The 25,894-nt window shown below is 39.7% G+C and overlaps 2 protein-coding genes across 2 annotated transcripts in view; both read left to right on the top strand.

Annotated features, from left to right (window-relative positions):
- CASP8AP2 (caspase 8 associated protein 2) overlaps positions 1-2,924 on the top strand; it is a 35,575-nt gene extending 32,651 nt beyond the window's left edge. The window contains exon 11 of the mRNA XM_041766559.1: positions 520-2,924. Within this exon, the coding sequence (XP_041622493.1) occupies positions 520-576 (57 nt within the window). The 3' untranslated portion in view covers positions 577-2,924. The remainder of the gene's footprint in view (positions 1-519) is intronic.
- GJA10 (gap junction protein alpha 10) lies at positions 541-19,706 on the top strand. Its single transcript, XM_041766638.1, is given in 5 exon segments — positions 541-572; positions 2,953-3,054; positions 17,770-19,228; positions 19,231-19,312; positions 19,315-19,706. Coding segments are annotated over 3 exon segments (1,611 nt in total). The 5' UTR covers positions 541-572; positions 2,953-3,054; positions 17,770-17,785; the 3' UTR covers positions 19,401-19,706.
- Positions 19,707-25,894: the final 6,188 nt, after the last annotated feature.

The following is a 25,894-nucleotide window of genomic DNA, read 5'->3' as shown; positions in this document are numbered from 1 at the left end:
ACTATAAATATTTAGATTTAATTTTTATCATGTTTGAAATAAGTAGGTATTTATTAGCCACAATTCTTTTAACAGTATGGCTCTTCATGTAAAACTGTTGAAAACTTAGGGGCACCTGGCTGGCTCAGTCAGTAGAGCATGTGATTCTTAATCCCAGGGTTGTGAATTTGAGTCCCACTTTGGGCACAGGAAAGAAAAAAAAAACCAAACTGTGATTGTGGAAGAAGTTTGGATCAATCCTAATTTTTTTCCTCTCGTCTTACCATTTACTTATTTGATATCAGGCTGTTTTGTAATGACATTTGCTTGTTAAAGAAGGTTTAATATTAAAAATTAAACTAATAATCACCTTTAGTATGAAGATAAATCTCATTTTTCCAAACATTACTTCATGTCATATTATTGAGGACAGATATCTCTGTCTTTAGATGTTTTCTGAAAATATTCGTCACAGATTTAAAAAAAAAACAAAAACATTATTGAGACATTTGTAATTAACACTCGTTTAAAATTTTTCAGGTCTCAGAAAGATTCCAGCAGCTAATGAAGCTCTTTGAAAAGTCAAAATGCAGGTAGTTAATGGTTCTGCTACAGGAGACTAGTGAAGTAAATGTTTGACACTGTTACTGTGCAGTTAATGACCTGTTAGTCATTGAAGATATGAGTAGTGGGTGAGAGATACCCAGTTGAGTTCCTGCTTCAGTCACAGGTTGGAGGATGATTGCTCGTGCAGGCTTCTGAGGTCACGTCATCCACAGGGACATGCTCAGAGGGAAGCCTGCTGCAGTTCAGATCAGCATGGCATCTCTCCTCAACTCTCCCTCTCTCTTTTTAAAGTATAATTGACATACCATATTATATTTCTCCTCAACCTTCTGACTGCTGATGAGTCTAAGGTGGAGGGGAAATGCATTTGATGATTAATAAAAATTTTTTTATAGATGAAGAAAAATAAAACATTCTTGAATAGCGTATATTTCACAGGCAATGAAGTCTATAGTCTTTGTAATTTAATATTTTTCAAATTTTAATTAGGAATACTAAATACTTTTAAAATATGAAACATACATCATTCATAAACATGAAATCCACTGTCATCTGAATAGATGACATTATTTACCATATCAATTTAAATTAATAATGTTCACAGACATGTTTCCTCAGTTTATTTAAGCCATTTCTTTACAGGTTTATTAAAGCAATAATTAGAGCAGGTTTTTTTTTTTTTTTAAGACCCAAACCAATTGCTTAGATATTTTGAACTTTTACATAAAGAAAATGGTAAAGATATGTAACCTATCACTATTTTTCAGTTTGTTTGTAACTATAATTATTTGAGTTGCAGAACACCCAATTTCAAATGAATTTCAAATTAAATTCAGTTCAAATTAAATTAAATCTGAATAGAAACTGTATTGGGACATAGATCTTAGTGTAGAGCATCCTGAATATTTTTGAGTTTTAAATCTATTTCTGAACCCAATTTAAATTACTGTCTTGAGATAATCTGTTAATTTCAGTATCCTCTCTAAGCAACTCAATTGCTAGTGAGAGCTTAAGATGTTTAGCAGTTTACTATGAAGTTAAAATCCTATTTACATGATTCAGAATGTAAGATTGAATAATGGAGAGTTTAAATAGAAAACATCTTATTCTTTAAGAACTTTTCCAAATGGCCTGATTATTTTTCAGATTTTCTGGACTTTAAAATTTTCACTGCCTTTAAGAAATTAAGCTGAGTTTTTATTTTACTTGAATGTTATCTTAAAATGTGACTTCCATTCTCTTGTGAAGATAAACACATTCATGAAAGAATAAACTTGTATCTGGAAGTTACGTTTATTAGTTCCATTACAAATCTAAAATCCTAATGGCTTTGATACTTGAAATTTTATTTGCTTGCATGATATCAGAAACAGTAGGTTATTTTAATCCTAGCTGTCTCTTAACTCATTTTTTCCATCGCAAGTACTATAGTCTCATTAAATTCTTTCAAAATCAGAATATAGCAATAAAGTTACCAAACTGATTCTGTAAAAAGCTAGTTCTTTAACATTGATATCTGAGTGAACTCATTTAAAGAACAACACCTTATAAAGGGTCATGTAAGAAAAATAGAATCATAACTTCAGCATTTTCTTATATTACAGATAAATTGCTGAACTTTTTGGAATCTTAATTGATATTCCATACTACACAGAAGCTTGGAATTCCTCATGTTTTAAATGGGGAAGTAGAGGGCAGTTTTATGGCATATTTGGTTACTAGATGAAAATCAATATTTGCTATTACTCGCTGACTTTTTAATCTCAAGTCAGCATATTTAGCTTGTTCCAGCCATCAGTCTGATTGCTCACTTGTTACTGGTCAAGATATTTATTTTTAAACAGAACTTGTTATAAAGATAAACGCAACAGTGAAATGGCATTGAAACCTTAGTTTTGATATTTCAGAGAAACGGCTTTCTTTTCTAGATTTTTCAGAATAATTTTGTAGCATTTTAAACAATGATTATTTAGTTTGTTTTCATCCATTTTTATTTGCTTTTCTAATTGCCTCTCATTTTGGTAAATTGTAAAATAATTTAAATAGTGTATATGTAAATATGTATAATTACAATGATGTAAAATACTTTGTGTGTATGTATGTGTGTTTGTGTGTATACAAACACATAAAGGGCTTTGCCTAGCCAAGGATTTTTTTTATATGTATAAAACTTTGTATAAAGTTTGCTTTCAATACCAGTAATGTATAAATAAAGCTATGTAAATTCTGTTATATTTTGATTAGAATATTTCTTTTAGTGTGTTTAGATAATGATTAAAAGGAAAAAAAGTAAACTCCCAGGGGACATGGGGGCTATTTTGAATTCGTTCTTGGTGGGGATATGGCTCGCTGAATGTGAGTAGATTCGTTAGAGAAAACCAGTTGCCTTTGCCTGCTTTCTTACAGCAGGTACTAGTACAGTGAACCAGACTTCTGCTGCAGGTGTCCTCAGAGATAAAATCTGGGCAGCACAAAAGCCCTTTTGGGTGAAGATTTGGGGGAAAACAGGTAAGGATTGATTGATTAGTTTGTACATTATTTGTTCACTCCTCCCCCTCCAGACTCATAGGTCTGGTGGGTTGCAGTGTCAGCCCTAAATTCTAGGAAGTGCTTTAGGAAATTGTCAATTCTTCCATGATATCTGAAGAGGGAGCTCTAATCTGAAGGGTTACTTGGTAGATTACAAACTGAAATAATTTACTGTGGTTTTAGTAGCGTTGGGGCTGACCACCATCAGGCTTTATCTTCTTGCCTGTCTTTCAACCCTTAAGATAGCCCAGGGGGCTGGCCCTCAGCCTTTCCTTAGAGCATACTATCACTCAAAAGAGCCTACACCACCAGGTAAGTGAGTTCACAGGCTAAAGAGGTGCCACTGGTTCAAAAGAAAATTGATTACATAAGACCATCAGAATCTAAAAGTAAGCCCATAAACATTAAAAGAAATAAAGGGAAGATTATATCAATGTGATATAAGAATAAGAAATAATGACCCAAATAGAAATATAAAAAACAGGGCAGCCCATAAAAAACAGGGCAGCCCGGGTGGCTCAGCGGTTTAGCACCGCCTTCAGCCCAGGGCGTGATCCTGGAGACCCAGGATTGAGTCCCGCATTGGGCTCCCTGCATAGAGCCTGCTTCTCTCTCTGCCTTTGTTACTGCCTCTCTCTCTCTTTCTCTGTGTCTCTCATGAATGATTTAAAAAAAATTAAATAATTAAAAAAAAAACAGTATTTAATATGATAAAGTGGAATAAAAATAGGATGGATGCAACTGAAGAATAAATTAGTAAGTTGGAATCAAATTGAGAAACTCTCCCAGAAAAAAAGAAGAAAAAAGAAAACATGGATATAGATTTAAGTGAGATGAAGGACGGAGCTTGATGGACCAACATTTAAGTAACAAAAGGGGTCCAGGATAAGAAAAAATTTGAAGTTCGAAAGAGCCATAAAGTACTAATGAAGAAGAAAGTACTCACATCTGGACACATTGAAATTTAAGAGTATTACAGATAATGAGAAAAATATTAAGTTTTTCTTGTAAAAAAAAAAGTTTTTCTTGTATAAAAAAATAGGAATCAGATTGACCTCAGACTTTTTTTTTTTAAAGAGATTTTTATTATTATTTTTAAAGATTTTATTTATTCATAAGAAACACAGAGAGAGAGAGAGAGAAAGGCAGAGACACAGGCAGAGTGAGAAGCAGGCTCCATGCAGGGAGCCAGACATGGGACTTGATCCTGGGTCTCCAGGATCACGCCCTGGGCGGAAGGCAGGCGCTAAACTGCTGAGCCACCCAGGGATCCCTGACCTCAGACTTTTCAAGAGCAATATTGGCTGTAAGAAAACCTTTTGAAGTATTGGATCTAAAGTTTTATACCCACTTGTTACTCAAATGTGAGGGCTAAACATTAAGGTTTACCAATCAAAAATCCATATTGTAAACACTTTTTGAGAAAATACTCAACAAAAAATAAGCCCAGGAGATAGTATAAGAGCTAGGCAGTAAGAATGGTTAGATACCTTGGTAAAGTGTAAATAGGGCAAGAAAGAGAAAAAAAGGACATATCCATAATCCAGAATTAGTTTTTATTTTTTTTTTCAGAATTAATTTTAGACCATACCAACACGATGGAGATCAAGGGACCATGAGAATGTTAAGAGTTCTTGTCTTGTTAGGATGAAGGTACAAGTTCAAAAATTTTGAGCTTCATTTTTTTTTTTTTTAAATAGATTTTAAGAGAGAGGGTAGCGAGGGGAGGGACACAGGAAGAGGGAGAATCAGACTCCACTGAGCAGGGAGCCCAACATGGGGCTCAATCCCAACACCCTGAAATCATGACCTGAGCCAAAGGAAGATACTTAACCTACTGAGCTACCCAGGCACCCCGAAATCTTGAATTTTAAAAATTAAAGTCTGGCACTGAGAAAAGTAGCTTGGTAAATTCCCACAAAGTGAATACTTCTATAACACCATCCAGGTAAAAAATGAGAATTTTGTTAGCTCGCCCAGAGAGTCCCACCCCCCCTATTCCTAGTTATGATCCATCTTCTTGGAGATCGGTGCTATTGCTGAGACTACCGTAGGATAGCTTTACCTGTTTTTGAACTTTCAAATGAAATCATACATCATATACACCCTTATTTGACTTCTTTTGCTCATTCAGGTTTGTGAGAATCTTCCATTTAGGATGTTTCCATTGGGGGTTATTTAAATAATGCTGGTCTGAACATTGTACATGTTTTTCTGCTGCACGTATGGACACATTTGTGTTGGATACATACCTATTAGTCGTATGCAGATGTGAAACTTTAGTAAATGCTGCCCAACAGTTTTCCTCAGTGCATTTGCCAATTTACATGTCTTCAGTAGTGTGAGTTCCAATTTCTTCACATGCCCTCTACCCTCAGTATGGTAAGTCTTTCATCTTAGTCATTCTGGTGGAGTGATTTCTCCTGATGTTGGCCATTTGAATACCCTTTTTTTGGTAAAGTCCTTGTTCAAGTCTCTGATCTATTTTTCTTATTAATTTGTAGGAACTATTGATATGGTCTGGATATGATCCCTTTATTCTGTACATGGAAATCCCTTTTCTGACTTTGTGGTTTGCTTTTCACTGGGCCACATATTTTTTAATGAGCAGACATTTTAATGAAGATCTAGTTTATCATTCTTTTAATTTATAGTAGTACTTACTGAAGATAATCTTTATCAACTCCAAGATGATGAAGATATTTTCATATGTTAATGTCTGAAATTTGTATTGGTTTACCTCACGCATTTACATGTACAATTTACTTGGAATTGATTTTTTTTGTAGGGTGTGAGGTAGGGGCTGACTTTAATTTCTATTTTTAAAAAACATCTTATCGACTAAGTCTCATTTGTTGTAAAGACTGTCCATACCTCACCACTCTTCATTGCCACTTTGGCAACAAATGAGATTCCCATGTATACATGAATTTCTTTCTGCAATCTCTCTTCTGCTTATTGGTCTCTTTTTCTAATCTTGCACTCACATTATCACTCTCTTAATTACTGTAGTGTATAGTAAGTTTTGATACTCAGTAGACAAATTCTTTCACTTTGTTTTCTTTCTTCACCATTGTAGTGGATGCATTTGGCTCTTCACATTTCCACATACAGGTTAGAATCAGTTTATCAAGTTCCACAGAATCCATGAATCAATTAATTTGGGAAGAACTGACATCTTTAAAATGTTGAACTTTCTAATCCCTGAGCATGATATATCCCACTATTTATTGAAATGAATTTATCTAAATAATGTGTGTGTAAGTCTTGCATATTTTTCATTCTTACTGTTTGATAGTATCCAATCCTGTAATAAACGATTTCATTTTCTTTTTGGTATACAGAAAGACACTTGACTTTATACCTAGAGACTTGCTGAACTGTCATATATATGTTAAAAATTTATCGGTAGATTCTTTTGAATTTTCTGTACAAATCAGTTTTATTTCTTCCTTTGTAATCTTAATTTTTTTTTTTTTTTACGTTTCTTTGCAGTGGCTAAGAACTCTAATACAATAATGTTTAGAATTGATACTAGTGAACATTCTTGTCTTATTCTTGATCTCGTAGTGGAAACTTAAAATATTTTATTAATATGAGACTTCCTGTTGGGGATCCCTGGGTGGCTCAGCGGTTTGGCGCCTGCCTTTGGCCCAGGGCGTGATCCTGGAGTCCCGGGATCGAGTCCCACGTCGGGCTCCCAGCATGGAGCCTGCTTCTCCCTCCTCCTGTGTCTCTGCCTCTCTCTCTATGTCTATCATAAGAAAATAAAAAAATAAATAAATCTTTAAAAAAAATGAGACTTACTGTAAATCAAAAAAGAATGGATACAAATTAAGGAAGTTTCCTTCCATTCCTAAGGGCTTTAAAAAAAGTCATGAGTGAATATTTATTTTTATTAAACTGTTCTTTTATTTTGTAAATGTGAATTACATTGATTTTTAAATAAACCTTGTAATCTCAGAATAAGCCTAACTTTGATGTATTAGATCCTTTATATATAATATTAGGTTTGGTTTGCTATTTAGGATTTTCTGTGATTTATTTTTATTTTATTTTTTTTTTTGGCATGAGATTGATCTTAAAATTTTTCTTAATGTCTTGTCAGATTTTGGTGTTCAGGTTATGCTGGCTTCATACAAATGCATTGGAAGGTGTTCTTTTTTTCTGTTTTCTGATGAGATTGTGAAAGATGAGCATAAGCCCATTTGCTGAGACTATTTTGCTGTGAAATAAGTTTCTTCAATAGAAAATGTGTGGAATACAGTAGTGGTGAATAGGTATTCCATAATGCCATTCTAAGAATATGATTGCTTCCTGTTCCTTGGACAGAGTCAGTGTGATGTAATACACCTGCTCTCAGTAGTTGGCTAGTCCATATTTGGACTCAACTTTGACTTCGTGGTTGATAGGTTAAGACTTACACAGTGGATGTACCCAAAAGAGCTGTGGTAAGGGGAAGTCCATACTGTTGAGCTCATACAAAGCTTTCTTGCCATATGGCCATTTTTACACTAAGCACTGGGTTTGCAAGGGAAAGAGACTCATTTCCAGAATGCATTATCTTGTCCACCTCATTGTTGAGATTCTGTTCAATAAGCAGATGCCTTTTGTGAATATTCACATGGGACACAGTCTTCACTCTTTGTGTATGATGTTAGGAATGCATTCACGTTGCTGCTTTCCTAGACTTTGTCATATATCCAATTATGTTCTCTTCAAGTCTAACCTTCTAGCTATGTTAACTACTGTCCTTGAATAGATTCTAGTTTTGGCCCTCTCTCTGAGTGAAGGAGACAAATATATATATAAAGTTCTATGCCTCCTCCTACCCCCATCCTTGGGGAGAATTTCCCTTTTTCTTTCTTTCTTTTTTAAAAGATTTTATTTATTTATTCATGAGAGACACAGGAGAGAGAGGCAGAAACACAGGCAGAGGGAGAAGCAGGCTCCATGCAGGGAGCCTGATGTGGGACTTGATCCCGGGTCTCCAGGATCACACCCTGGGCTGAAGGCGGCACTAAAACCGCTGAGCCACTGGGGCTCCCCGAATTTCCCTTTTTCATTCTGTCCTGATTGGGATTGTAATAGAGCACTCGACATCTGGCTTGTGCTAGCATGTAATACAGAAACACCTGGAAGCCAGGCCCAAATCTTTTTCTTCTCAGATAACTGGTTATAAGGGGCTGTACATAATAAAGCCATAGGTGTTGAGTGAGAAGAGAGGTACAGTATTATATATTACAGTCTGAATTACCTGCTTATGCAACTTGTATCTTTCAGATCTGCTTCAGCCTGCTTATTTATATAACATATCTTCTTATTGATGAATGCTGCTTTTTGTGCTCAACTTTATGGTTGGGTGGGTCAGATAAAACCCGGTTAATTCTAGGCAGTTTGGGTCACCTGGTCCCTTGATTACCCAGGGTCAGACATTCAGTTTCTAACAGGGTACACAGCTGTGCTATAAAACACTGGAGGTATCCACTCTGATTTCTTTTACTGAGGGTTATCAGAGACTTCATGCAACATATTTATTAGCTGTAGTCTCTTTGAGTCTCATCTGATTTGCTGGGATCTTGCATTGCTTTTGTATTATAGCCTGACCTTGCTACAGAGCCTTCTCTTTGTTCCCTAGTGGAAACTGACAGCCTTACAGCTTAATCGTTAAGTGGGGGTAGTGTAACACATCAAATGGCCTCTGGAATTCATAAAGGCTTATCAAGCATTATGGATTTTGTTTTTGCAATTATTTTAGTGCAAAGGACAGCAACATATCTTTTCACTTGGCAAGGGATGGACCTCCAGAAACTCCACTGAGGTGGCAGCCCCCTTCATTTTGATGGGGGTTTATATCCCGTCCTGTGGCTTGCATGTCTTATTACTAAAGCATCTACCATACTTGCTACCTCTTTCTCATCAGATCCATTCAGCATAATGTGGCCCAGTATGATGTTCTGGGGATGTCAAGACTGTCTAGACTCTGTGGCCTAAATGATGGCAGAAGACAGGAAAATTGATGTAACTTTCAGACAAGATGATGACAACTGTATTGTCTGTGATCCATTTTGAGTTAATTTTTGTGAAGGCTGTAAGCTCTATGTCTAAATTGAGGAAGGCAAATGAAGGGTTAGGGAAGAAGCATCTAGAAAATGGTGTCAGTGTTCTACTCAGTTTGGTGTGGGTTCATGGATGTTCACTATAGTATTAAAAATATATTTTCAAAAAAAATATATATTTTCAAAAAGATCTACATGAAAGAATAATGGCAGTGTGCCATGATCCAATGGTTATGATTGATTTGATTCAATGCACTGAGGTATACTTTAAAAATTAAATACATATTGAGGTGCCTAAGTCCTGACATTGTGATAGGTGCTGGTGATAAAAATGAAAAATTCTTCCTCTGAAGGAGTTCAGCTTCTGGGAAGACAAACACCCAAGTTAACTGTGAGAAGTGATATACTGGTGTTACAGGCAACAAATTGGGGCAACATAGAGGAAATGCTGTATGATCTGGTCCTTGAAGGACGCCAAGGCAGAGAAGAGTTGTGAAAGGCACAAATTCAGCTTCGTGGGTAAATTATTTTGAAATTTAATCGAAATTTTTGTGTAGGTAATACATTAGCTTGGTTTAAAAATTAAGAAGATATAAAATGGGGGCACCTGGGTGGCTCAGTGGTTGAATGTCTGCCTTTGGCTCAGGTCCTGATCCTGGGGTCCTGGGGTCGAGTCCTGCATTGGGCTCCTCACAGGGATCTGCTTCTCCCTCTGCCTATTGTCTCTGCCTCTCTCTATGTCTCTCATGGATAAATAGATAAAATCCTAAGAAAAAAAAAGAAGTTATAAAATGTATCATTCTGAGACTTCTGTCTTTTTCTTTGTCCACCCTATTAGGGTAATCTCATATTAATTCCTTGTGCATATTTTTTACTACTACCTTACGCATTTTCATTTCTTATTGCCTCCATTTTCTTACAAAAAGAAAAGAGTTATGTAGCTTGCTATTTTCATTTCACTGAAATGTGAAACAATTTCAATACAATACACTGGAGAATGTTCCATATCAGTATGTTTCCTTATTCTTTTGGACAGCTGGAAATATACCATTGTGTGAATTTATCATAGTTATTTAACCAATTCCCTGTAGATGGACATGCTGGCATTTCCTATCTTCTGCAAATGAATCACTTTGTACATGTCATTTTATACATGTGCAAGCATACCTATAAAATAAATTTGTAAGGGTATATAATTGGTAACCAAAGTAATAGATTAAATTAGGTTCATGAGCATACATCCTGGTACTGGGAGAGGCAACTGGCTGAAGGTGGTAAGAGAAAAGTACTGTTTATTAAGCAGTGATGTCTCCTAAATATGAGAGTCAACGCTGCATTTTTTTTTTTTTTTAAGATTTGATTTTATCAGAGTGTGCGAATATGGCGGGAGGAGAGGCAGAGGCAGATCTAGAGAGGGAGAAGCAGGGAGCCTGCTGAGTAGGGAGCCTGCTGTGGGGCTTGAACCCAGGACCTCAGGATTATGACCCAAGCTGAAGGCAGACACAGCCCACTGGGCCATCCAGGCACCCCAGTGGAGGGATTTTTAAAACAAGATTTCAAAATTAATCCCTCTGGCAAGTCTTTGGATTGGGGGAAGTAGGGATGTTCAATAGATAAGTCTGGAGCTCTCCATCCTGGCTGGCTTTATCCAGACTGCCTGTTTTTACCGTTTTATAAATTGAAATTCCTAACAACAATTGACTTTAGGTTCTGCTGCTACAGTGTTTTCATCTTTTATTTTGCAGTTCTGTTTTTCTGTAATTGGCATTTTTTTGGGGGGGGGCAGGGGATGATAACTTATCTGAAGAACACCAAATTCTCTGCTTGGAACCTGATGGGTTAACCCAGTTCCTATCATTTCTTACATTTTCTCTTGGGAATCTCTTATTTCCTCTGAATCTGAGTAACAGACGAGGGACTTGGCACAAATGAGCTTTCTTCTTCTGCAGCTTCTATCCTATATTACTCGTACTTTCCCTTCATTGGTATTATGTTGTCTTTCCCAGTCCTAATGTTTTACAGCTGCTTATGGGAAACCAACAACCTCTTCTGCCTCTAGGGAATTTATGTCATCCCCCCGCGGTGAATGTGGGGACTCATTAAGTATCTGTACCACTGACTAGCACAGAGGCGATAACTAGTGGAGCTCTCAACTCCATGTGCATCTTCCTCCATCCTGGGACATTTAGTCTCTCTAAACTTTCTGTTCCCTTCTGTTTCTCTGAGTGTGTCTTGGGCCTGCCAGTGACTACACAGATTCAACATAACTTGGTGAAGGATAAAGGAGGAACTTGGGGAAAAACACACACAACCTTGTTCTCTCTGGCAGTGGTTCTTCTCCTTTAGTGTGCTAATTCCTGCTGAGCCTTAGGGCTGGTCAGGGATGAGGCAGTGGGTAGAACTTCCAGCAGCAGGGCAGGATTATTTAACCTCACTAGGCCATTTTAAACTATTGTGAGATTATGGGAGAGTTGTCCACTGTGTGCCTCTGCCTTAAAGATACTCACCCGCTTGCTGAAAAGTCCTCAAGAGGGCAGCCTGGGTGGCTCAGCGGTTTAGTGCCGCCTTTGGCCCAGAGTGTGATCCTGGAGACCTGGGATCAAGTCCTACGTCGGGCCCCCTGCATGGAGCCTGCTTCTGCCTGTGTCTGTGCCTCTCTGTCTCTCATGAATAAGTAAATAAAGTCTTTAAAATAAAAATAAAAAGTCTTCAAGAAGGAAGTGATCAGATTGATACATCTGCAGGAGACTTTTTAAAAAAAACAAATTGACATATAGTTGTGTTTATTTTTACTACACTGCCTAGTTTAAACATTTTCTTGAATTAGGTGATACATTTGCTGTTCAGAGGATTCAGTGTAAAGATTCATCTTACCTCTTCCCCAGCCACTCAGTTACCTTCTGTTGAGGCAACTAATATTAGGAGTTTCTTAAAAAAAAAAAAAAAAAAAGGAGTTTCTTGTGTACCCTTCTGGATTATTCTATGCATAATGTATGATTTTAATATTTGACGAGATGCTTTAAAGGTATTACATTCATTACTCTTCAGGTGAATTTTGGAATTAAATGTCAAGGGCTTTCTGGAACAGTGTGCTCAATGCCATAAAAATACACATATTAATACATTATGTGTTTTTGCTTCTAGTTAATTCTGACAATTTGTTCTTCAGGCTAGTGTGCCAGATAGTGGAAATTTAACCTCACTTGTTTAGCTTTTATTATTCTTTAAGACTAAATATATGAAAATAGAATAGTTAGATGATACTTAGGAACTATCATTAATTTATATACTTTCCAAAAAATTTTAAAATACTTATTTATTAGGGGGGGTGGCGGCAATGGGACAGAGAGAGAAGGAGAGGAAGAGAGTCTTCAGCAGACTTCACGCTGAGCATGGAGCCTGACTCAAGGCTCAGTCCCATGATGCTGAAATCATGACTTGAACCAAAGTCAAGAGTCAGATGCTCTGTCAACTGAGGCACCCAGGCGCCCCAAGCAACAAACTCTTGATCTCAGTTCAGATCTTGATCTCAGGGTCATGAGTTCGAGTCCCATGTTGGGCTCCATGTTGGATGTGGAGTTTACTTAAAAAAAAAAAAATGCACAGGAGCTGTCATTTGGTATCATCACTGGATTCTAGTGATACCCTTGCTTCAACCCCTCTAAGATAGCAGTAAGACTGTGTATTTGAGATGTGACTGATGTAGATATTACAAGACCGCGGGTTAGGAGACATAGTCTCTGCCCTGCATTGGGCAAGTCATTTGACCTCTCTGGAATTCAAATGCTTTTTCCACAAAAATCTGTCATAGCTCTCTGAGGCTTTCAGATTATGTACTGAAAAAAAAAATTCCTCAGCTGTCTGTTTCAACCTAACGGAATATTGCTAGAACAATCTACAGACGTGTAGCCGGCTCTCTCTCTGGTCTATTGATCTCTTTTTGTGATGTTTCTACTTTCATCCTAGCATGATTTGCAAGAACACTTTGGGTTTGTCATTCCATTGTTACTTGTTCACATTTGACAAGGCAAGACTCACCCCAGGCAGCTGTTGAATGAAATTGGACATGTCCCATTGATCTGTTACATGCATTCCCAGAGCAATCAGTTGGAAGAAATGCACCCAAAACTCAAATCACTGTAATCATCCACAAATAAAAAAGGAAAATTCTCATTTGTCTCACTTTTTGTTTCTAAATATGATACACCAGGAGAGGCTCAGGCATGGTGTCAATTAGGAGAAAATATTACAAGAGAATTGCAAAGCCCCCAAAGGACATTTTGACCTCCAGGGAGAAGTAGGTTAGACTGTATTGATCAAAATTACTGTGCTCATTCTGGATTCTGGCCCACACACAGCTGATCAGAGTCTTTATATCTGCAACCAACAGCAGCTGTTCACTAATTAGTCACTCATGGTCCAACTTTAAGGTTCTTTGATCCCAGTTATTTTTTTGACCACCCATGAGGTAAGTGGTAAATATGTGGACTTACTTGTTTATGAGAAATATGGGAAATCCCTGTGGGGATAGAAAGATAAGATCTGAACTAAAATTCAGGAAAGGGGCACCAGTTTTTACATGGGAGATGCTAAATTAGCATTTGATAATAAAATTCAAGAATATTTCTAGGACCTGTAGTCATTATTGGTAAAAAGTTATGTTTAGGAAACATGGGAATATTTGTCTGAAGGATTTTGCTCTTGCGTGCCAATATGCATGATTGTAGTTTTATTTTTCATGTTGACCTAGTTTTCTTTTACTTGCTATGTAAAGGTAATGATTACCAAGTTTTAAAGAGATAGTGGCAATAAAAAGGATTAAATATTGGGGCACCTGGGTGGCTCAGTGGTTGAGTGTCTGCCTTTGGCTCAGGTCCTGATCCCAGGGTCCTGGAAATCGAGTCCAACATTAGGCTCCCCTGCCTGTGTCTCTGCTTCTCTCTCTCTGTCTCTCATGAATGGATGAATCTTTAAAAAGAAAAAAGCATTAAATAGTTTAGGACTGCCAACTAGAGAATAAGTTAATGAAATGAGTTAGCTTTCCCATTTCAGGGTTTTTATATAAAATAGAAAGTCTAGATTTTTTTGTAAGTGCTAAATGAGTGATTTTAAAAAAATAATGTCCAGAAATTTTTAAAGAAATGATGAGAAAGGACCTAAACTTTAAGAAAGGATAGAACTTAGTAAATTACTGCCTCAGTTCATGAGGCATAAGTCCAAGGTTTTAAAATCTAATTTTTAGGGCAGCTCTGGTGGCGCAGCAGTTTAGCGCCGCCTGCAGCCCAGGGCGTGATCCTGGAGACCCTGGATTGAGTCCCACGTTGGGCTCTCTGCATGGAGCCTGCTTCTCCCTCTGCCTGTGTCTCTGCCCCTCTCTCTGTGTGTGTCTCTGTGAATAAAAAAAAAAAAAATCTAAAACCTAATTTTTTATTTGCAAGTACAACATATAACTACATTCCTAATTTTTCAATTTCAAACAATTCACAAGTACATAGAATAAAATGTTTCATTAATACCCCTCCCAAGTTCTAAGAGCTATCTACTAAGTAAATGTTATTTTAAAAAATTATGTGTACATATGTATGTATATACAAGTAAAAATTTACATAAATAATTTACATTGGATAAAAATCTGTCATGCTTAGAAGAGTCTTTATTCTTTTTCTTTTTTGCCTCTCCTTGCCCCTATACCTTCATCACCTTCTACAGACCTCCAGTATCCTATATATATATTTTTAAAGATTTTATTTATTCATGAGAGAGAGAGGGGGGTGGCAGAGACACTGGCAGAGGGAGAAGCAGGCTCTATGCAGGGAGCCCGACGTGGGACTCGATCCCAGGTCTCCAGGATCAGGTCTCCAGGATCAGGCCCTGTGCTGAAGGTGGCGCTAAACCGCTGAGCCACCTGGGCTGCCCCTCCAGTAATTATATTAACTTCATAGTGTGTGCCCTGTATTTTTTCTCCATGCTCATATAGATATATACCATATACCAAATATGTATACACATTTATAGGATTTTATTTTACTCTGATATAAAAATCTCACATTGAATCTATGGATAAGTTAATTTGGGGAGAATTGACATGTTTACAAATACTATTTTCCAATCCCTGAGTATGGTATATCCCCCAATTAATTTATATAAAGAAATATGTGTATTTGGCAGTGTGTCTCTACTTGAAACTTTGTCCTTTGGTTTCAGTGACACTATTCTTAGGGTTCCCCCACCCACCCTTTGTCCATTTTTCATTTTTATTTGTAGATTTATTTTCCTATGCTATTTCTCAGCGTTCTGTCATTGGCTTACTTCGTCTTGTCCCTGCATGATCTCTACCTATTCAGTGATTATTCACAAATTGTAAATGTTTATCTCCTGTTTGTACCTTTTTTTTAAACATATTTTTTTAAAGATTTATTTATTTATTTATTTATTTATTTATTTATTTATTTATTTATTTATGATAGACATAGAGAGAGAGGCAGAGACACAGGAGGAGGGAGAAGCAGGCTCCATGCCGGGAGCCCGACGTGGGACTCGATCCCGGGACTCCAGGATCGCACCCTGGGCCAAAGGCAAGGCGCTAAACCGCTGAGCCACCCAGGGATCCCCATGTTTGTACCTTTTGTTGTTTTTACTCTCGAGACCCAAATGCCTTCTGGACATCCCCACTTTTGCCATTCAATTTTGTTGGGTAAAATCTAAAAATTTTTCAATTGTAATTTCTGGCACTGATGTGCTTAAAAAAGATTTCCTCTACTTCAAAATTATAAAACATTTGTCCTTTATATTTTATTATAATACTTTCATAGTTAACTTTTTTACATTTAATACTATATTCCACCTGGGATTTATTTTATTTTTGGATATAAGTAGGGAAAATGGAATGATTCTTTGTTTTTTCTCTTGTTTTTTAAAAAGGATTTATTCATTTGAGAGAGAGAGCAAGTGCACTTGCATTGTGTACAAAAGAGCAGGGGAGGGGCATAGGGAGAGGAAAAGGAAGAGAATCCTCAGCAGACTCTCAGCTGAGTGCAGAGCCCAACCTAAGGTTTGTTCCCATGACCTTGAGATCATAACCTGGGCCGAAACCAAGAGTTGGACACTCAACTGACTGAGCCACTCAGGCACCCCTGTCTTGTGTTTTTTAGTTGATATTCATCTATTCTTTTTCAGTATTTGTCTATTTTGTATGTTAGTGAGAGTCCTTACTAAGTACTATGCAAGCTGGACCAGGTATATCTTGTTCATTGTTGAATTATTTGGCTCTAGGACAATGTCTAGGTGATAGTAGGATTTTAGTAAATATTATTGAATGAATGAATTGTGGAAGGGGAAAATTCTTTCATTATTGGTTTTAACTTAATAACATTTTCTGTTTTTTTTTTCTCCACATTTTTAGTATTGGGAAGTCTTCCACATCTTAGAAGCCTTTAACCTATTTAAGTATTTTAATCTCATCGAACTTTAAAAATATTCTTTTTTTTTTTCAGGGTAAACTAAATAACCTATTCATGTCAGCTATACTTGGTTCTTTCCTAGATCCCAAGCTTGCTAGAGAAGCAGTTTATATTCACTTTTCTTCTAAATTAACAAAGCTTTCATGAAAACATGCAGTTCCAGATGTGGCTTTGTGGGTATAATCACATGTCTGGTACTGTTTCTATGACTGCTTAATCTTTACTGCTACCCTGTGCCTGTCCCAGAGGGCTTATTTGGTTGATTTTTCTTACTTGCAGTGGGATCCATGGACAATACATAATGAGGATCTACTTAGATTTTTTTGTTGATTATTCCAGTGATAAAGCCAAGGAACAGTTTTAAAATGGAAAGACATTTCATCCCAGTATTATTTAATGATACCTTCTGTGTGTAAAGAACAAAATGCTATAGAAAGTGTCTCTGTCTGCAGAAAGTATACCTTTCCATGAAGAGGGACATAAGACATAACCATCACAAAACTCATGGTATATACAATGCCAGATGAGTGGTATTCAGGAATGGGAAAAATCTCTCTGACTTGGGATGGTTAAGGAAAAACTTCCTGGCAAAGTTGAGACTTAGTTAAGATCACATAGGATAGGGGAGCCTGGGTGGCTCAGTTGGTTTAAGTGTCTGCCTTCAGCTCAGGTCATGATCCCAGGGTCCTGGGATCCATCCCCACTTTGGGCTCCCTGCTCAGTGGAGAGCCTGCTTTTCGCTCTCCCTCTGCCTGACTCTCCCCCTGATTGTGTCTCTTCCTCTCTGTCAAGTAAATAAATAAAAATGTAAAAAAAGTTAATGTAGGATGTCTGGTCAATGGGACATCTGATATAGGTAGAAAAATTATCAAAATTTGTGATGAATGCATTGTACAAATACGAGGGCCATTGCATATGGTGGGATGATAGTCAACTTTGTGTGGGAGAGGAGAGGATAGGCAGGAAACTGGATCAGTCTTTAGTTTTTTGTTTTCCAAAAGCATATTCCTTGAAAGTATCCTATTTCAATCAAGCATGGACCTTAAATATTAGGGCTGGAAAATCCCTCATAGTTTTGCTGACATGAAAAAAGAAACTGCTTTGTTGATGAGCCTGTGTTGTTGAACATTATATCCATGAGTGCTAATAACTTCAGTGTTTTCTGTATGTTTCAGACATTAGCCTCTTACCATGGGGGATTGGAATTTATTGGGTGGCATCCTAGAGGAAGTTCATTCCCACTCAACTATAGTGGGGAAAATCTGGCTGACCATTCTCTTCATTTTCCGAATGCTGGTACTTGGTGTGGCTGCTGAAGATGTCTGGGATGATGAACAGTCAGCATTTGCCTGCAACACTCAGCAGCCAGGTTGCAACAATATCTGTTACGATGATGCTTTCCCTATCTCTTTGATCAGGTTCTGGGTTTTACAGATCATTTTTGTGTCTTCTCCTTCTCTGGTGTATATGGGCCATGCGCTTTATAGACTTAGGGCCTTTGAGAAGGAGAGACAGAGGAAAAAGTCACACCTCCGAGTCCAGATGGAGAATCCAGAACTTGAATTGGAGGAGCAACAAAGGATAGATAGAGAACTGAAAAGGTTAGAGGAGGAGAAGAGAATCCACAAAGTCCCCTTGAAAGGATGTCTGCTGCGTACTTATGTCTTACATATCTTGACAAGATCTGTGATGGAAGTAGGGTTCATGATAGGCCAATTTATTCTTTATGGGTTTCAAATGCACCCCCTTTACAAATGCACTCAACCGCCTTGCCCTAATGCAGTGGATTGCTTTGTATCCAGACCCACAGAGAAGACAATTTTCATGCTCTTTATGCACAGCATTGCAGCCATCTCTTTGTTCCTCAATGTACTGGAAATATTTCATCTGGGAATCAGGAAAATCACGAGGGCACTTTATGAGAAATCCAGCAATGAAGGCATTGAAGAGGAAAGTGGAACCCCATTCCATTTGAAAAAATATTCAGTGGCCCAGGAGTGTATGATTTGCTCTCCCTTGTCTAAAAGAATCTCTCTGCTTCAAGCCAACAATCAACAGCAAGTCATTCGAGTCAGTGTGCCAAAGTCTAAAACCACGTGGCAAAGCTCACAGCCCATGCCAGTTGAAGTAGACCCTTGCTATGTTAAAAAAGAGTGGGCCAGGAAGGATCAGTACAGAGGACAGCTCCATGTGCACAGCCCATGTCCGTGGGATGGCATTACTCAAATTCAGCACCCGGGACAGCAACCAGACCTCTCCTCTGGCCTAGAAAATGCAAAGTCCCAGTCCTGGGTAGGTACAGAGATGGCTTCTGAACACTACCGATCCTATGCAGTAGGAACCTGGGAGCAGTCCCAGGGTCGACGATCCTCAAGAGAGCCTCTCACAGATTTGCACAGTTTCTGTAGAGACAGCGATGGCAGTGTGAGAAAAAGTGGGGTCTGGACAGACAGATCTTACCCGGGCAGTCGCAAGGCCAGCTTTCTGTCCAGATTGCTGTCTGAAAAGGGACAGTTGCACAGTGACTCAGGAAGCTCCAATTCTCGGAACAGCTCTTGCTTGGACCTTCTGCACCGGGAAAATAGCCCCTCACGTCTGCCTTCAGCCACTGGATACAGAACATCAATGGTAAGTAAAGACAGACAGTTGGACTGAACATAGAACTATTGCAAGAGGTTTTCCACTCTGGCTACTTCTTAGCCTTCCTTTTCCAGCTTCCTTGTGTGTATATGTGTGTGTTAAGAGAGAGATAGAGGAGGTGAGGGAGGTTAATTTATGGGCAGTTAAATCCAGTCATTCAATATAGTCAGTTAAATTCAATTAATGGTATAAGCTTACTGAAAACTTACTTTATATCGTTCAGTCTTGTAAGTGCTGGGTTTATAAATGGATAAAATGCTGTTTATGCCATCAAAGGACTCAGAGTCTAGATGGGAAAGTTAGACAGGTGAGCATACAAATGTGATCAAATGTAAGGTGCCATGTTAGAAGGAGTGGGAGAGGGGATCCCTGGGTGGTGCAGCGGTTTGGCGCCTGCCTTTGGCCCAGGGCGCGATCCTGGGGACCCGGGATCGAGTCCCATGTCGGGCTCCCGGTGCATGGAGCCTGCTTCTCCCTCTGCCTGTGTCTCTGCCTCTCTCTCTCTCTCTCTCTCTCTCTGTGTGACTATCATAAATAAATAAAAAAAATTAAAAAAAAATAGAAGGAGTGGGAGGGCAAAGGAGGGGTGGTCAATTCTTTATGGATGGGTTGGGAAAAGCTTCATACTTTTGAATTGAGTCTTAAAAGATGTGATGGGTTTCTTCAGACCTAAGAGGGCTGGGACACATGATAGAAGGCCATCCCAGTACAGAGAGCAGCACAGACAAAGGCTGAGAGATGTGACACAGTAGTGCTGTCTTGGGGAGCTATGTGTGGTTGGAGCACTAGCAAGTAGGAAGGCTATGGACAGGGAAGGCTGGAGAAGGGCCATGGAGGTCTTGTGGGAAGACAATGGAGAACCCATTGAGAGTGTGCAGTGGAGAAGAGATGGGATCAGAACTACATTTTAGAAAGCTCTTTTCTGTCATAGTGTGGAAAATGGATCAGAAGAGAGATCATTTGTAACCTTGAGTTGCCCATGTCTCATTAAGGAAGGAGGGTGTGCTCCATTGTTTTTAATAGCTCTGGCATTTAAAAGACATATACAAATATTTGGCTATATAGTTCACAAAGACTAAAATCAATATTGTGTTGATTTTAATTCTGTTTTCTGAAAAGCCAATGTGTAATAAACATTTCCTGACCATTGTTAAGACATAATGGATATTTACTATGGACTCTTCTCAACTCTGGAAAAAAGAATGACACTTGCTTTATCCACTGTTCTTAACAGCTTTTTCTATTAAAAGGAAACTCCCCCAAGTTTAGTGGGGGAACTTCCTAGTTGAGCTCACTTGGTTAAGCTCTACACACATGCTTTCTCCTGTTAATGATTATATCTGTGATGATTGAATCTGTCCCTTAGTTTCATATCTCCTGTGAGTTTAGAGATACTTTGTTATGCACTAAAACCATATATTGAGGAGGAATCATCCTATCTAGATTTTTCCCATAATACTTCTTTCAAACTGAAACTCATTTTTTGTCAGTGACCAGTCATCTACCTAGAGACTATGTTTAGGATCAGTGTGTGGCTACTTGGAATGCCATACCAACCTATAGCAGGGTTCTCAACCCTGGCTGAGTTAGAGTCATCTGGGTGCTTTAAAAAAATCTTTTTGCCTAGAACCCATCCAGTTAGAATTAAACCAAAATCTCTGGGGGTGGGCTGCAGGATCAGAATATTTAAATAAATTCTACCCACAATGTGGGGCTCGAACTCATCATCCCAAATCAGGAGTCACATGCTCTACTGACTGAGCCATTCAGGTGCCCCTAGGATTAGTATTTCTTTTTTTCTTTTTTTTTTTTAAAGATTTATTTATTTATTAGACACACCCACACACACTGTACACAACAGGGGTGAGAGGAGCAGAGGGAGTAGGGAGAGAAAATCTCAAGCTGGCTCCCTGCTGAGAGCAAGCTGCTTGATGCAGGCTCAATCCCTCAACCCTGAGATCCTGAGATCCTAACCTGAGCTGAAACCAAGAGTTGGCTGCTCAACTGACTGAGCCACCCACGCACCCCTAGGTTAGTATTTTTTAAGCTCCAATGGTGATTGCAATGTGCAGCCAGGGTTGAGAACCACTATTTACAGTAAACTTGCCAGTGGTTACTACTGCTTACCTACATTTGTGAAGTCAGCAAGACAATTTTAATCATTTTCCCTTTCTTATACCTCCTTCCATGTGAGAGGAATCTTTGTATCGGCAGAGAATTGAGGGAGAGACCAAAGTGTTTAGTTGAGGCAGATATTTAAAAATCTTTCAGGGGATCCCTGGGTGGCGCAGCGGTTTGGCGCCTGCCTTTGGCCCAGGGCGCGATCCTGGAGACCCGGGATCGAGTCCCACGTCGGGCTCCCGGTGCATGGAGCCTGCTTCTCCCTCTGCCTGGGTCTCTGCCTCTCTCTCTATCTCTCTGTGACTATCATAAATAAATAAAATTAAAAAAAAATCTTTCAGATTATCTTTTGGGTGAGGCCAGCCATTTTTTTTTTTTAAGCCTGGAGAAAAGATGATGAAGATGACAGACCCCCTATCTTTTTTCTTCTCTTTCTTCCCTGTTTTTTATGTTTCTAGGAATTACAAATAATGTCTTTGGACACAGAGCTTTCCTACTTATGGTCACTTTCCCCCTAAGTCTCTTACAGGGTCGACGGGCCACTTCACTCCCCAAATGGTAAGATGACTTGGGGATTGAGGCCCCAACTATCAACCCCAGGGCTCTGTGGATGACACATCATGCTTCTTGCCAACAGAGGGACCTTTAATTAGAAATCAGTGCAGCAAGAAGGATTGTAATCATCATTGTGAATATATTGACTATAACCTGCTTTTTTTACACTGTATTAGGCCCTGGATTGTAGAACTTTTAGGATTCGGTCAGATGCATTCTGATTTTGGCAGTTGATGTTTCAGAGTGACATGACTTCTGGTTAGGACCACAGTTGCTTTGCCACTTATGATGTCTCCCTTGGAACTGTTCTGCAAGAGAAATGCATACTATTCTAGAAGACCATAAAAGCCACCTAGAGGAGCCATGATTTTATGCTCTGAGACATTTCCCTTGCTGTCACTCAGACCCCACTATTTCTTCAAGTCCAAACTCGTTGATTGCTAGATAAGTTCCTATCAAGGTTAGTTCTTTGAGGTCAGACTTGGCTAGGCACAGAAAGCAGACTTTCATTCTGGCCAGATGAGCCTGGGGAAGAGGGCCGGCTGAGTTGTTGAGCAAAAATGGAGCTTTGGAAAAGGTTGGCTTACAGTTTCAGACCTGGATTTTGGACAAAAAACAATAAAAAACAATGGGAGAAGGATAAGATGGCGGGATCCCTAGGTGGCTCAGCAGTGTAGCATCTGCCTTCGGCCCAGGGCATAATTCTGGAGATCTGGGATCGAGTCCCACATCGGGCTCCCTGTATGGAGCCTGCTTCTCCCTCTGTCTGTGTCTCTGCCTCTTTCTCTCATGAATAAATAAATAAAATCTTAAAAAAAAAAAAAGGATAAGAAGATGGCAAATGGGATTTGGATCTTTTAGGGAATCTCCCTAGGTTGACCCAGAGGTCAACCTAGGGAGAATTGTCTTCAGCAGGTTTTGATTGGATCCCTGGTATTTGTGACATACACAGAGTCCCAGTTGGGTGGGTAGGACTGATTTTACAAGCCCTTTGGATCTATTTTGCTTTGTCTTGTTTCCTATTTCTTTCAGAACATGCTTCTAGAACTTTCATCTATTATGAAAAAATAATCCATGCGTGGGGCTAGAAAAATGGACCCAGGAGCAGCCGGCATCTTCAGGAGAAAAGTTGCATTTTTGTTAGCTCAAATTGCAAGAACTGCAGGAACCATTCTCTCCACAGGGACACCCACCAGGTGATGGGTGTGTACAGGGCCCACAGGAGACCTTTCCCTGATGGGGCTGGGATCAATGTCTGGTTGCCCCTGGCCTCACCACTGGGGGGCAGGTCTGCTCTCAGGCAGGATGAGACAGGGAGGAAGTGCACACCAGGAGAAAAAAATCTCAGGGGAAGAGCTCCTGCCACTCTGAGAGGAGAAGGATTAAGAAATGGCTATCCTTGCCCCACCGAGCAGCCTGGTGGGACTTGTTGCCCTGCTCACTGCAGAGAGCACTCCTGCTCTGCAGTGGCACAGCAGCAGCTGGAACCATTGAATAGATGGATCGATTGATCGATCTCCTATTGGCTCTGTCTCTCTGGAGGACCCTGATACACTGGGTAACTGCCTGGGATGCTGCAGAAGGGAGCCCAGCATTGGATGGGGCTGCTCTGTGCTTCTAGCCCCAATGGCTACTGAGTCCTCTCTGTCCCCACACTTTGCAGAGGTGGAAATGAGGTGTGGCGATATGAAGAGGCATAATCTGTTCCACAGTGAGTTGCTAGAAGAGCCGGTGAAGACCAGGTGGATGAAAACGATGTTGGGGCCAAGTCCAAGTGTGTGCGTGCCCTTAAGGGGCCCACCATATTCCATGTGCTTGATGAGGACTCATTCTATCTTGTACAGCTGTGTAAAGTTATTGTTCATCCCCGTTTTATAGATCAGCGAAGGCTCAAAGAGACGAAGTAACTTGCCCCACAGCTAAGGATCACACAGCTGAAGTGTCTGCTGTGCAGCTGAATTCAAACCCAGTGCCAGCTGCTCCAAGGTGCAGACCCCTTCCAGGAAGCTGTGAAGCCGTGCTGCCTCTCGTCCATAACAATCAGCAGCCCCTGGGCAATGATTTATTTGCACATCTGTCTGTCCAGCTAGCCTGTGGAAGCTATAAGGATAAGGCCTGTGCATTTTAAATCTTGGATGCCCAGCATGCAGCACGGCGTTGGATGAATGAATGTATGTTTATGCATAGATGCCAAAGACAATATATTACCTTTCATTTTCAAGTCTCTAGGCTCTTCCTTATTCACTGGTGTTCTGTTGTGTGCTGTCAATAGGTTTATTATGAGAGACTCTTTCAGAAACCTGTATGGGAGCGGGGTTTTTTTTTTTCCTTTAAATTTCCTTTACCCCCAGAAGCCTTTACAGGGTCATTAACAAATAGAAGTTATAAATAAACGTTAAAGGAGTGTAAAAGGTGATGCTTCTAGTAAATGCTGGTGTGTCTCTGATGGATTCCATCTTTTGCTTTAGGATGAGGCTCACTGCCTCAGGGATGCACCTGTCTTCAAGGGGGAAGAGGAAAAGCTAGCCATGAAGAACCAGTAATGCCTCTTTCTGGCTGACTGAGCAGGCCAGTGGCAGGTGTATGTGGGGATCTGAAGGAGCCAGAGGTGTGAGGATAGAAGGTATCATGGTTCTTGAATCAAAGTGAAAGGAAAGGCACTTGAGTAATGGTATGTGGGATGAATAGCTTTTTCCATCTCTCTGGAAAGCGACAGTGCTCAAGGGGGAGAATTAGAAACCCGTTCCACTCTGGGCACTATTGCCAGCTGATGTTAAACATCAACTACAGTCTAGTTCGTGCATCAGAATTGAGGGGTGGGGGTGATGGGTTGGAGAAGAGTGAAAAATTCTAGAACAGTTCGAAAGCCTAGTTCTTTTTTTTTTTTTTTTTAAAGATTTTATTTATTTATTCATAGAGAGAGAGAGAGAGAGGCAGAGACACAGGCATAGGGAGAAGCAGGCTCCATGCAGGGAGCCTGATGTGGGACTCAGTCCGGGTCTCCAGGATCACACCCCAGGCTGCAGGCGGCGCCAAACCGCTGTGCCACCGGGGCTGCCTAAAGCCTAGTTATTTCTAAATAGATCCCAAAACTGTTGGAGGGAACTGGTATAGCAGTAGCCAATCTGAGAATCCTCATTGTACCCTGAAAGTAGATATGAATCCCTCCAAAGGTGCACAAAGGAAAGTGGCTGCTGACCATCTGGGGTGGGCGGTGTTTGAATGCTCCTGTTCTGCAGAACACAATGGCTTTATTCTATTTCAAACTATCATGGTCATTCCCACCACAGGTGCAAATGTCAAGGCCGAAGAGCAAATGACCATCAGTTCCAAATGACCAGGTTGGCTTTCTGGCCTCCCTCCCTCCCTTCCTCCCCTTCCTTCCTTTCTTCCTGTTCTTTCCTTCTATCCTTTCTTTTCCTTCCTTCTTTCCTTTCTTTTTTCCCACTCTTCCCCCCCCCCCCTTTTTAAAAAAGATTTCAGAGAGAGAGAAAGCGCATGCGCATGGCGGAGGGGGGAGCAGAGAGAGAGGGAGAGAGAAAAACCCAAGCAGACTTGGAGCTAAGTGCGGAGCCCAACACGGGGCCTTGATCCCGTGACCCATGAGATCATGACTTGAGCTGAAATCAAGAGTCTGATGTCTAACCAACTGCACCACCCAAGCGCCCTTAAATCACCAGGTTTTCTTAATAAAATTTTTTGGAACTAAGACCCACCTGCTTTTCCCAGAAGGGATTGAATAGCTTCGTGTCTTTAGGCAAAGGACTATACTTGACCTCTCACGCTTAAAACGTTATGATGGTGTGGTTTTGCTAACAGTTGCTAACCCCATTATATGCTCCCTGGAAGCCCTCCTTGACTCAGTAGGGTGCCCAGGGTGTGGAATTAGTTTCCCCATCTGGTGGATGGGGTGAGGCCAGGCACTTCCTGAAGCTCAGATCTCAGCAGCACTGTGCTCTTCAGACAGCATGAGAATTTATTATT

This window comes from Vulpes lagopus, chromosome 1 (genome assembly GCF_018345385.1).
Source record: "Vulpes lagopus strain Blue_001 chromosome 1, ASM1834538v1, whole genome shotgun sequence".
NCBI lineage: Eukaryota > Metazoa > Chordata > Mammalia > Carnivora > Canidae > Vulpes > Vulpes lagopus.
The sequence above is the reverse complement of the archived record's forward strand: the minus strand, read 5'-3'. Positions and strand labels throughout refer to the sequence as shown.